This window comes from Carassius auratus, unplaced genomic scaffold, assembly GCF_003368295.1.
Source record: "Carassius auratus strain Wakin unplaced genomic scaffold, ASM336829v1 scaf_tig00037178, whole genome shotgun sequence".
NCBI lineage: Eukaryota > Metazoa > Chordata > Actinopteri > Cypriniformes > Cyprinidae > Carassius > Carassius auratus.
The window spans coordinates 16,248-29,472 of NW_020526360.1; the positions used below are offsets into that span (position 1 = coordinate 16,248).

Genomic DNA, 13,225 nt, shown 5'->3' on the forward strand with positions numbered 1-13,225 from the left:
TAAAAAAAGATTTTATATATATATATATATATATATATATATATATATATATATATATATCCAGAAAATCATGAAAAAAATGTTAATATAAGAAATGTTTGCCCACTAAATCAACATGCTCAAATCATTTCTTAAGGGTCATGTGACACTGAAGAAATGCTGGTGAAAATAACATTTTACAATACATCACAATATAAAACATTTTTTATCAAATTGCAGTCTTTGTGCACTTAAAAGTTTTCTTTCAAAAACGGTAGTCCATATGACTGTACCATATAGGGTTGATTTATAAATGTGATTTCTCTCCTCTTGACAGCCCTAATAATTATGCAAAGCTAAACAAGCTAAAACAGCTACTTTTTAAGCTTATTTTAAGAGACAATGCATATTGTGTATGTAAAATAAGAACTGAAAAGTGGACCCAAAAATAAGATGAGTACAACAGCAGAGGTTCAGATCATCAGAAAACAGAAAAGAACACCAAATTGCCAAAGAAGCATTTCAAAATCAAATGGCTGTGCAGGCAGGTAAGCAGGCACTGAGGAGTGATATGAATGATTCTATCACCCGCCTGACTGGGTGAACAGAGAGCTGTGCTCTACATGTGCAGAGCTGAGAAATAAGACATCAATAATTATTGAGCGGCTCTACCTGCTCCCATCAGAACCAACCTGACCGCTTGAAAGTCAATCCGTACATACACGAGCCAGGACTAAACGGCAGAAGGAGAGAGCTGAAGAACTAAGCAGGCTGTAACAATGATAATAGGCTTCCGCCACCTTAAACATGACAAAATCACACATGTGCACTCGTTAAAGTCTAGGAAAAGGATACAAATTTTGGTAAAGAGGGATGAGGGATTTCAGAGCTCTGCTGGCGTTGATGGCTGTAGCTCGCACCACTGTGGGTAAGATATTTCCATCCACTATGGCTCCATCAAACAAGGGACCGAAAAATGGCACCTGTGGAAAGTGAGACGACATGATATATGAACACTTAATGGCCCGAAAAGAGCAAAATGTGAGAAGCTCCGAGCAGGAACAAAACACACATTTCAATCAGTATTAAGGCCTATTCACACTCCCATAAGTTCACATTTTCAGCATGAAAAATGTGCATGACATGATTATAAAATGAAACAATGAATCTCTATAAGCTGCTTCACATCGAGTCTGAAATATTGTATTGTGATGGTCCATTATCAGATCCATTTTATTTGATATAGTACTTTTATAGTAAAAAAAAAAAAAGTTTTTTTTAACAAAGTCTCTTTTGCTGATCAAGGCTGCATTTATTAAATAAAAAATACCACCACCCAAAAAAAAAAAAAAAAAAAGGGAATATTGTGAAATATTACTACAATTTAAAAGACTATTGTCTATTGTAAAATATTTTCTAAAATGTAACTTTTTCCTTAGATGCAAAGCTGAATTTTCAGCATCATTACTCCAGTTTTAAGTGTCACATGATCCTTCAGAAATCACTCTAATATGCAGATTTTCTATTCAAGAAACTTTATTTTCATTCATTCATTAATGAACAAAGTTTAAAAGAACATTTGACAGATTTTTTTTTGTAACATTATAAAGGTCTTTATTTATACTTTAATACATTTTGTTTCTTTGCAGAATAAAAGCATTAACTTCTTCAAAAATAACTGACCCCAAACTCTAGAATGGTAATGTATTAAAAAAATTTCAGATACTAATAATTTTATTCAGGGGCCCGCCCCAGAAAGAATAGTTTTGGTGCAAAAGTATGTTTATAAATCCTTGGCTGCATCATACTGTCTGTGAACAGGCCTTTTTCACACAATATTAGCTAGCAGCTTTATCCTTCAAATAAAATGAGGCATGAAAATGTCAAAACCTCCGACGTATTTCAGTCTGTTACATAAAAAAAATCCCTGACATTAAGCCGAAAAGATAGAGTGAATAGCCCTCATGCACTGAAATGGGGTCTAAATGGACTTTCATAAAAGCCAGGCCTCGTCTTTCTTTATCTCTCCATCTTTCTACATTTCCTCAGACTGCATGAAAGACTGAGCCTCTCGTCTCGGATCCATCTCCACAGCGGAATTCGATTCGGAGAATCTCATTCATTCAATTAGCCCCGACATAACTGAGCAGGAAGCAAGGACTGGTAATGCTCAAAGACAGATATGCTTCCACTGTCTCCTGTACAAAGTATTGAGCTTTTTACAGAAAAACAAATGGGATGCACAAACAAATATCTCTGCTTTACAGTACACAGATCTCTCTGTTCAGCAGCCATCAAATTGCTTCACGAGATCCTTTAGAAATCATTCTAATATGAAGATTTGCAGCTCGAGAAACTATTCTTATTATTATCATTGTTGAAAACAGTTCAGACACATTTTTATTTTCAGAATTCTTTGATGAATAAAAGTAAAAACAGCTTTTATTTGAAATATATTTTTTAATAATTACTTTTTTCGTTGTTGAATAATAATATTAATTCCTAAAAAATTATTTGTATAAGCCCTACATTTTTTAGCATGTCATTCCATCTCACACTTTTACTCCCAAATGAATTGTTCTAATGGAGTCAAGTGCTTTAAATATGTTTTACAAATCTATTTGAATAAATTAAAAAGATAAAAATATATTTTATAATTTTACAAAAATAATTGTTTGTGACATTTCTAGTTATAGACAAATCAGAAATGATTAAAAGTCGGTCCTTATTGGTTCCTCTGAGATGGGATCAGCATTGAGCTCACCTCGGGTTTTTTAATGATCTGGATGCTGTACATGTGGTTCTTCATGGGGTAGATGATGATGAGCACGTCTCCAAACTCAGTAGGAATGATGCCTCTCCGGTAGTCCCGCGAGTGCTCGGACCACACGATATGCACTTCATCATTACCCAGGTGTCTTAGCTGTATGGAGAGAGAGAACACATAAAAGATGTCAGACATTTTGCTTTTGTTCAAACAGATTTAAAGTATACTTTTTAAAGATATGGTTAAGGCTGAATGGTGATACCTCACTTTCGTTGTGGGGTACACATCCATAATACACTTGTATGCATTATTTACTCTCCAACAATACAAGAAGCCTTGAGCTTGCATTCAGTTCATATTTTATGACAATCACGTTTTCTAAAACAAATGCAAACATTTAACTGGTCTGAATTGAATCTCGACTACATATAGCTATGGTCCAGCGCTGCCCACTACAGTGTTATTAACCTTGCGCTGTGACAGTTGAGAGAACGGACACTCGGCCTCGTCTCTCCTCTTCTCATCTATCTTCCACCGATCACTCCATCTTCCCAAGACCCGCTGCTCAATCACTGCCAAGGCCATGGGCGCAGCGACCCATCAACTGTCCCGAGCGAATGCCACAACCTTTATGCAACCAATGACAAAGTCTGTCCTTTGGACATCATTCATTTCTTTAACTGCAGAGTTCTGCTTTGCGGTTACGGCTCAAGTTAGTTAAATCAGTGCGGACCATAGAAAGGCTGTTACTCTTAAAGTGAACAGATCAAAAATAAACATTCTCTGGCCATCAAATGCATATAGTCGAGACAAGTTCTTATATGATGCTACAAAAAAGAAAAAGAAACATATCAAAATCATTTATTGCCACAAGGTAATATAAAAAAAAATAGTAATAATAAAATATAAATAACATAATAAATATATAAATGTAAAAAAATACATTAAATATAACAGCTATATATATATATATATATATATATATATATATATATATATATATACATACATACATACATACATATATATATATATATATACACACACACATATACACACATATATATATATACACACACACACATACACATATATATATATATATATATATATATATATATATATATATATAATATATTTAATACAACATTTAATAATGTGTAATAATTTGTTTTTATTGCCTATAACAAACATTTATGGTTGATTTTCTCAATTTACTTGGCAAGTATTGCAAAAGTATATGTTATATGATATATACATGGACTGAGAAACATTTATGGCTACTAAATTCTCTTTTAAATTACTTTAATTGTGTGACATAAGGACAATAAATATATAACCATTATATATTATAATAAAAACAATTTCTTAACTATTTAGAATAGTTATTTAATATTATTATTAAATAATATATTTAATAACTATATTTTAGAATAATACATTAAATAACATTTTCATGGACTGTAAGAAACAATTACAACTGATTTTTGGTCAATTACAAGATTTTCTAAATTTACATGCAATTGGCAAGTGTGGAAAAAATGTATGAATCCTTCATGGAGCATGTTAGACGATAAAAAGTGCATAAAACAGCAGCCATGAGAACAAAAAAAAAAGGTAGAAAAATAAATGTGTGTGTGCTGTGGCACTAGCGGCCGCGCTGACACGCTTTAGTGTCTAGTTAACATGGTTTAGAGCAGCTATCGGAAGATCGTGCTCTGGATAGCCTCTCCAGCAGCCCTTGCAAATCCAATTTGCCTCTGAGGAGTCATGATAGGCGATGCAGCACAGGGACAAACCCAATCTTATTTTTGGTGGAATATAGCCGTGCGTGGCGTGGAGGTCCCCTCAGCTCCCCTGCAGGGCAGGGACGGCAGTCCAAAACCCCTTCACCAGCCCAAACACCCCACACATCACTTCACCGCACGCCTCGTCCTCAAATTACAGCCATGAATTACATTGAGCCTTCAGCTGCACTGCTGCAGATCAGGGACTGCCATTTTGTTCCAGGGTGTGTGTCTGTGTGACAAAATGATTGGAGTTTTATTGGACGATAAGGTGGTCTGGACTGAGAGATTTTCTTTCATCTCTCGGCCATCTTTGTTTAATCATGTAATATCATTCTGAAAAATGCCACATTCGGTTGGCAGCCCATGCTACAGATCATGGCAACATTGTGGTAGAAACTCAAATGACCTGTCCTCATTGGGATGAGAAGATATAGATCTGCATTAGATTTTTTATTGCGAGATATGCTCAGTCACCTCAATGACACAAAAACATGGGAGAAAGAAATGTCTGAATTATAAAAGAAACATGATTTAGTTTACCCCAGTTATGGTAATGAATGCATTACGGTGTTAAAAAGATGAGAGTATTTAATGCATTACTGTGTTAAAAAGTAGGGCTGTTACTACACAGAGCCGTTGTTAACTGACTAGCAAATCCACATTCATTTTCAGCATTTATTTGCGCAGCTAGTCAGTTAACAACGGCTCTGTGTAGTAACAGCTGCTCTATGTGAAATCACACACCTGATGGAATTTACCGCTGATTAGAGAACCGGCTTTACTGACGAGATGCACATTAATGATCGGCCAATATTTATCGGTTCACCCCTTTAAAAAGATACGTTTCAACAGTTCTGCATTTTCTTTTCCTCCTATGAACCCATGTATAAATGTAATATTTTAAATGACTTTAACAGTTTTTGCGACTCCTACTTTTTCAGAGGTTTTGGGGCAGTAAGATATTGAAAAAAATAAATGAATACTTTTATTGAGCAAGGATGCATTAAATTGCTCAAAAGCAACAGTAAATACATTTATAATGTTATAAAAATTCTAATAAATGCTGTTTTGAAATCTCGAAGCATCATGAACAAAAAAAAACCTACAAAAATATTAGGCTGTTTTCTACATCGATAATAAGAAAAGCACTAAATTACAATCAGCACATTAGTACTGATTTCTGAAGGATCATGCGATACTAAAGACTGGAGTATTGGAAAATTCAGCTTTGCATCACATACATAAATGACATTTTAAAACAGAAAAGTTATTTGAAATTGTAATAATTCACTAAATTACGTTGTATTACATGTATTTTTTATCAAACAAATGCAGGATTGGTGAGTAAAATAACTTAAAAAACATATTACTGCCCCAGATTTTTTGAATGGTAGTGTGTCCACCACAGTAGTGTAAATGACTTCATGTTGACATTAATATGCATGTTATTCATCATCCTCCATTTCTCTCAACAGGGACAAACATCGGATTAAAAACAGTGGCCCATGAAAAGGGACCTTACATCTTGTCATCCTTCTGCTTAAAGCCAATTACAGTCCAACATCTTCCCAACACTATCCCACAACCCCCCTTTCAGCATACCTGCCCAGCTCATAAAAACAGAGAAGACACAATAAGCTGCAGGCAAGACCATTTCAGACTAAATGTGGTAATCTAATTAGAGCCCCCCCTTCACCACCGAATAAACGCCCCATGAAACGTCCATCTAACGGTCCAGTGTAGTCCCCCCACCCTCCCCACTGACCCTCACAACAATATCACATTTCTATCTATGTTCATTAATAAGTCTTTGGGGAGGATTAACACCTTATCTCCTCGTCTTTGCCCCAGAAGACGTATGAGTGAGGAAGTGAGGGGACAGCTCTAATGACAAGCGATTGGTCATTCGGCATGGAGCTGGCCGCTTCATAAACATCCCCATATCACAGCCTTCCAGCCAAGCTCATTAAGGATAATGCTGCACATTATTAGATTTGTGCTGCCCATCTGAACAGAAAAAAATACCCATGCAGACAGACATTTGCAGGTGTTTTTTCAAGTATGGACACTTTAATGTCCCAGGGGTTGATTTTTATTAAACGTATCAGCTTGTAACATTGTTCTTTTTGTTATATGAAGGTCACATTAAAAAAGACTTGGCAACCATGCTTTTATTTGTTATTACATTTTTAGCTACTAGTTTTTATTGCTTACCTTTGTCTCAGACCCAGAACTTCAATATTAGCACTTACCTTAAATAAATAATCACTATTTAAAAAAAAAAAAAAACTGTCCTTCAGTTGTCTGATTACCTTCAAAATGAAAAATTTTGCTAATAATTATAAGAACCATTTTATATACCCCCCCCCCAAAAAAAAAAAAAGTTAACATACCATGAAACAAAAGTGTCAATGGAAAAAAGCGGGATATATGAAGACATTTTTTTTAACATAACTTAACATCCCATAACAAAATATTTTCTATTAAAAATCTGTATCAATTTAGGCAAGAACATATAAAAAATATGTATTGTGTATATTTGGCATACATAAAATTTTAGCAATGAAATTAGCCTTAGCAAGACAAATGAGTCTTTTTTTTGACATCCTCATTTCTACCATAGCATGCTATTAAACACTACATCTTTTGAGATATATATCCACTGTTGGATATTATTAGTAGACTAAAAAATAATAATAAACTAGCTAGAATGTAAAAGGTGCGTTTAAAGAGAGTTTAATTTACAAAAGCCCACAGGGCAAAAAAAGTGCCTATAGTTGAAGAAACACAGTTGTAGAAAGAGTTTCTCCATAAGGTCACATCGACTGCAAAAAAAGTGAAAAAAAGAAAGAGTGCAACATCCCTCTCTAAATAAAAGAGAGACAAGATAAAAGCCAGTGGGAAAGGCAGAACGAGAGAATAAAGTACAGCTGTTAGGAGTCATTACTTTCTCCTTTTCTATGTTCTGACAGCAGAGAGGACCTTTTCTCTCTACAGGGAACCCAGAAACATAAAAGCGCAGCTCTCGGCAGGTATAAGTGTCCCACCCCTCAGATTAGCCTGGGTTAGGTTTAATGATGAGGTGTGAACGCACAGGTCAGAAAGGTTCTGTGTCCCACTTCACCCATCGCACAGGAGGAGCAGAGCTGCACTGCTGGAGAAAACTCCAGACAGAAGAGCTATGAAAGAAATGACACAGACTACAATCTGAAAGGCCTTTCACAGGTGAGCTGGCAGGGGGAAAGTTTAACTCTTTAGAGAGTCAACAGCTTTTGAGTGATGGAAAACAAGATTTCTGCTTGTTCTAATGAGACCGGTGTACTAGTATGGAGATATGTGTTCATGAAGCAAAGCTCCAGTCCAGTTGACTAAGCTGCTAAATGGGTTATTTAGATGTACCATTTAGACTTTAATGTGTGAACAAAAATAGGTGAAACACTCTTAAGAAATACCTTCATTGTGTTTAGCAGAAGAGAGTAAGTTATACTGAATGCAGGGGTTATCTACATAAAGATACCTTTTTTGGTAAAAATCATTTTGCTATAGGTAATTAAAACTATAAACATTATAAATTATTTTGGTTTATTAAAATCAAACTGAAAAAAAAAACATTTTGATTAAAAAAGTTAAACTTTGAAAAAGGTGATGATTTAAATCTATATAGAAATATTAAAAAACAACAACTAATTAAAATGTTGTAAGCACATACTAAAACTTTAACTAACATGAAACCTGAAAACGTAAAAAACAAAAGCTAATTCAAATTACTGATAAATACTAGGGTCTAAAGAATACTAAAGTAACACTGGTAGAAATTTGTCATATAACCTGGCTAAAGTTGACTTTAAAATGCAGTGTTCTACAAGTTTACCTTTTTAGTGAGCGAGTCGTCGGAGTCCGGAGGCATGCGTGTGGAGACGTGGAACATGACTTCAACTGTAGAAGTGGCGAAGTAGGGCATGGTCAAACCCGTGCTCTTGTTCCTCTGCAGGCCGCCCATGAAACCACAATGACTCGTTAAGTTCACCTGAACATTGAGGAAAGAGTTTGTTAGGGCCCATGCATTAATATCAAATAAATATTGTAATATTTAAATATATATATAACTTTTATTAATGAATTGTCTCCCAGCAATTAATTATCAAGATTTTACCTCCCAGCCCAGGCCTGACACAAAGTCTTCATAGGCCTGACTCCCGGCGGTGTTGGACAGTATTGAGTGCTTGTCTTCCTGCCCCTCTGCCACGTAAAACACCGCAATCTTGTGTGTTTCACGACTGAAATATTTAAATAGGAAAGAAAGTACATTTTGGAGCAAAACATGCATACACTTTTATCAGGTTGTCTCACAGACAGGTAAATGCTATGTTCCCACCCCCACCGCTTTACTCTTACAAGACCTTTCCTAGCAGCTTTAAAAGAAACAACACTACATACCACTGCCTTGAATCCAGATTCTTCAGCTCTCTCAGTAGTTTTTCGTTCTTCTTCAGCAGGTGGAAACTGTTTCTGGAGACAGGACATTTAAACATGAAATCTAATGAAGAGAAATATTTCACCAGATGATGCATCTATTATTAGCTTACACACAGGAAGGTGATCAAGGGCAAAAGAAAGATTTCTAAATAGATATAATGACAGGCAGACAGAAGAATTGACAGACAATAGACAAAACAACAGACAGATAGACAGATTGATAAATAGATAGATTTTTTGGACGCTCTAGCTATGGCTCAAAGATGCTATTTGGAGAAGCGCTGTTCTAGACTGTGCATTAGATCTCTTTCATTAAGCGTCCGCCTGCTTAATTACCATCTTCCTTGTTTTTCTCACAGACTCCTGGAAAATCTGACACCGCAACAGAAACGCAAATGAAAACAAACAATGGAAGATCCTGCACTGAAAAACATCTTATGACACGATGAGGCGTGAAACAAAAACCTACAGATCATTAAAAAAAAAAGACCATAAATCTAAGATAATGCGACTTCTTTCCATCTGCAGCTTTTATAGTTCAGAGTTCAGTTACTTTCTCCCTTTCCCCTTCTTTTTCTTTCGCTCCCTCCAAGCGAGTCATGTGGAAAACCACACGATGCTCTCTAAAAGGACTTTTTGTTTTGTTCTCTTTTTCTTTGAGCTGGGGTCTCTTTATTAGCTTGTTGCAATGTAATGGTCTTCATTTTCTCCATTGAAAGTGAGCCATTTCAGGAGGCGAATGCGAGAACGGCATAAAAGGCCGACATTAGGAGCGCGCTCACACACACAATGGCCCGGCGGATTGCAATGCCTTAGTCTCTGACCACGGATAAATGATACATGAATGCCTGGAGAGCAGTAGCAAGACAATTCCTCATTAAACAGCCCCTATGCATTTTCTCCCAGCTCTCCAACTCATAATAACCCTCCAGCCACATTCGAAAGGTAGCAGCCTTTTATTTTCACCCGACGTATCAGGCAAGAATGAAAAAGTACCGCGGCTGCTCGGCAGATAACAGACCCCTCAAGAATTAATCCCCCATAAAAGCTGCGTGCGTGCTCACACACACACACACAAACACCGCACACCCAGAGCTGTTTAAGAAAAGCCGCCCGCCCCCACATTAGGGAATGGTGAAAAAATAATTTTCCTTCATTAATCTCATAACAGACCACGTATATCATGAAAATTAATGCCATTACATTCAATGTCAAAAAAAAATTAAAATAACCCCAATTTTCCAATTATTTGTCATCTGGAAATATTTGACCATACTCTGTAATACCACAAAATGGTATGGGATTGAACCCTTACAGTCAAAAGCAGGGAATCATTAGGCATTTTGAGGGGGATGGAAACTGATGTTTGGCCAGCAAGTCAGCAGCACTGTAGCATCTATTGTTGGATAAGCTAATCAGAAAGCTGTTGACTGTTCAAAGTAGATTAACATGGCTCTGCACAATCAGGGAGAGGTGCGAGCAAACAGGATGTTTACATGATGCATTATCGGCCTTAAAACACCAAAAGCATCACCCAGATTGTGCTAACAAACTCTAGCAAAACAATGTAGTGATTCTTTTGGGAAAAAATGGCAGGATGATTTGATTAAGTGTTTGCTGAAAACTTAATTCCCAGACCAAAGGATTAAACGGATATGAAAGTTAAACAAAGCTAAGATAAAGACAGAATCGGCAGAATCGTGGTCAGTGGAACTAACTGCCCAAAAGACTCAACTAAAATGGTGGAAAAGAAGAAGTGTATGACTTTGGGTATGGTACATGAATATTTGAGATGACAGATTCTTGAGACAAGCTAAAAAAATAATAAAACATTTAATAGACAGAGCATTAAAAATTGTGACTTGGAGCGATGAACTCCCGTCAAGTCATTTATCGATTCACTAATAATGATTATTACAGTGATATGCAGACAGCGCAAAAAGACTGCAGAAGATGTTCTTAAAGTATTAGACATTTTTAATTAAAATCATTTTTCATGAATTGCACTTGTATTCTTACAAACATCTTGGGAAATTGTCTTTAGATTTTTGTAAATCCTGGAAAAAATAGCAACTCTAGCATGGGGAAACCACAACGGACATTATGATGCCTGATATTAGGACTTTTTTTTTTTTTTTAAAGGATTGCTCCAATAGATGTTCGACATTGCAAATTTTTAGGCATCATCCCAAACCTGCAAACAGTAGGATACAACAGGGTTTCCCAACCCGTTCCTGCAGGCACCCCAATTCTACACATTTTCAATCTCTTCCTAATCAGACACCTGAATCAACGAAGCACATTAGTAGAGACTCCAAGACCTGAAATTGATTGCTCATATAATGCCGAGTTTACACGGCACGATTTTCAAACTCAGATCGTCATTGTTTTGACACTGTGTGACTATCTGTGGTAGTATTCAGTTGCTGCTGTGTTCACACTGCACGATGGAGGCAGCGACAGCGGGTTTCACATTGCATGACTTCACAATAGGAAGAATAGCCGACAGCTGTCTGGTCTGCTAACTAAGTTCCACAAAAAAACATGCAAAGAAGTGATAAGGAAATAATGCAAGAAACCAGACCGAAGCCCGCTAACTGTTTGTTAGCTGATTTCCAGCTACAAGGAGAAAAAGAAAAAACAGATTATTCAGGAGGGAGATGCAGGGAGCAGGGTTGTGTGTTCTTATGCTGATGTTTGTGGCTGGTCAAGCAAATGTTTGTGCTTGTTTCTGTATGATATAATTGTTCATATATCTACAAAATACTGACATTCTGGTCTATAACTCCTCCCCGAACTTCCCCTTGCCCTGTATCTTGGGTCCTCTTATTGGCTGTAGGTCATCGACGATGTAGTTTTCTAGGGGTGCTCCGATCACGATCGGCCGATCGTTAATGCGCATAGTCAGTAAAGCCGGTTCTCTAATCAGCGTTAATTCCATCAGGTGAGTGATTTCACATAGAGCTGCTGTTACTACACAGAGCCGTTGTAAACTGAGAAGATGCGCCAATAAGCGCTGAAATGAACGTGGATTTGCGCATCTTCTCAGTTAACAATGTCTGTGTGTGACAGCTGCTCTATGTGAAATCACACACCTGATGGAATTAACCGCTGATTAGAGAACCGGCTTTACTGACGAGATGCGCATAACGATCCGCCGATCGTGATCGGAGCACCCCTATAGTTTTCTGTCAGAAATCATTATACAAAGCATGATTGTGAATCGCCGACAGCTCCAGATATTTAGCATGCCAAATATTTTGCTGGCATCGGCAACGTGTCAGCGATTCCCTCAGATCGCGTTTTTGATAATTCACAGTGAGTGATTGTCACTTGCGTGAACGTGCACCGATTTGCCTCTGTTTCGGGCATTTGTCTGCGATTTTGCAAAGGCGAGTGAAAAATCATGCTAAAATTGTGCAGTGTGAACTCGGCTTAAGGGAGACATGTTGGTCTGGTACACCATCCCAAAAACATTTGTTATAAATAGGATTTGTACTTGTAGATATTCTATAACAAGGGTTTTTAAACATGTCATGGAGGCCCACCAGCATTGCATATTTTGTATGCCTGCCTCATCTGTCTCACCTGATACAAGTCATCAGCTCAGTAGTAGAGAGGCTGTTAGACCGGAATTGGATGTGTTCGATAAGGTAGACCAACAAAATGTAAAAATGTAAAAAAATATATATTTTTTTTAGTATATCCTATAGGATTACCAGGCTATTGCAACTGCAATGTCTATTCATGAGGTGATTAGTCCTACCTCTTTTCCCAGGAGTTCATGCCCAGTATGTTGAGGAGCAGTTTGCAGTAGTAGAAGGCTGACTGGGGTCTCTGTGGGCTTGGCTCTTGCTGCACTACAGCCCTCATGCTCAGGTCATTCCCACGATAGAGTGCGAAGTCCCGCTCTTCGGCACACTGCTTCAGGATTGCATTGATGACATCATTCTCTTGCTTCTCAGACACGCAAGTGGGCGGCAGGGCTGGAATGTTGAGGGGTGTGCCAGTGCGTTGTAGGCACTCTGGGCTGGAGTATCCCAGGTACTGCAGCATCTCATCCAGGGCGTCCTCCCCATCCTGCAAGGAGTCCCAGTTTGGGATCACCTCTCTGCATCGCCGTTTGGCCTGTGGAGCCATTAGTTCCAACCCTGCCTCTTCCTCTTCATCCACTTTCCTCAGTTCTTCCTCTTCCTTGTCTTCTTTCCCCTCT

The 13,225-nt window shown here is 37.3% G+C and overlaps 1 protein-coding gene across 2 annotated transcripts in view; it reads right to left on the reverse strand.

Moving 5' to 3' along the window:
• Window positions 1-13,181, reverse strand: part of LOC113082918 (ral GTPase-activating protein subunit alpha-1-like) — a 28,107-nt gene extending 14,926 nt beyond the window's left edge. For both annotated transcript variants that reach the window (XM_026254339.1, XM_026254340.1), the window contains exons 1-6: window positions 12,779-13,181; window positions 8,974-9,045; window positions 8,690-8,813; window positions 8,408-8,563; window positions 2,744-2,902; window positions 835-962 (exon numbers count right to left, since the gene is read on the reverse strand). In XM_026254339.1, coding sequence (XP_026110124.1) covers window positions 835-962; window positions 2,744-2,902; window positions 8,408-8,563; window positions 8,690-8,813; window positions 8,974-9,045; window positions 12,779-13,152 — 1,013 coding nt within the window. In that variant the 5' untranslated portion in view covers window positions 13,153-13,181. The remainder of the gene's footprint in view (window positions 1-834; window positions 963-2,743; window positions 2,903-8,407; window positions 8,564-8,689; window positions 8,814-8,973; window positions 9,046-12,778) is intronic.
• Window positions 13,182-13,225: the final 44 nt, after the last annotated feature.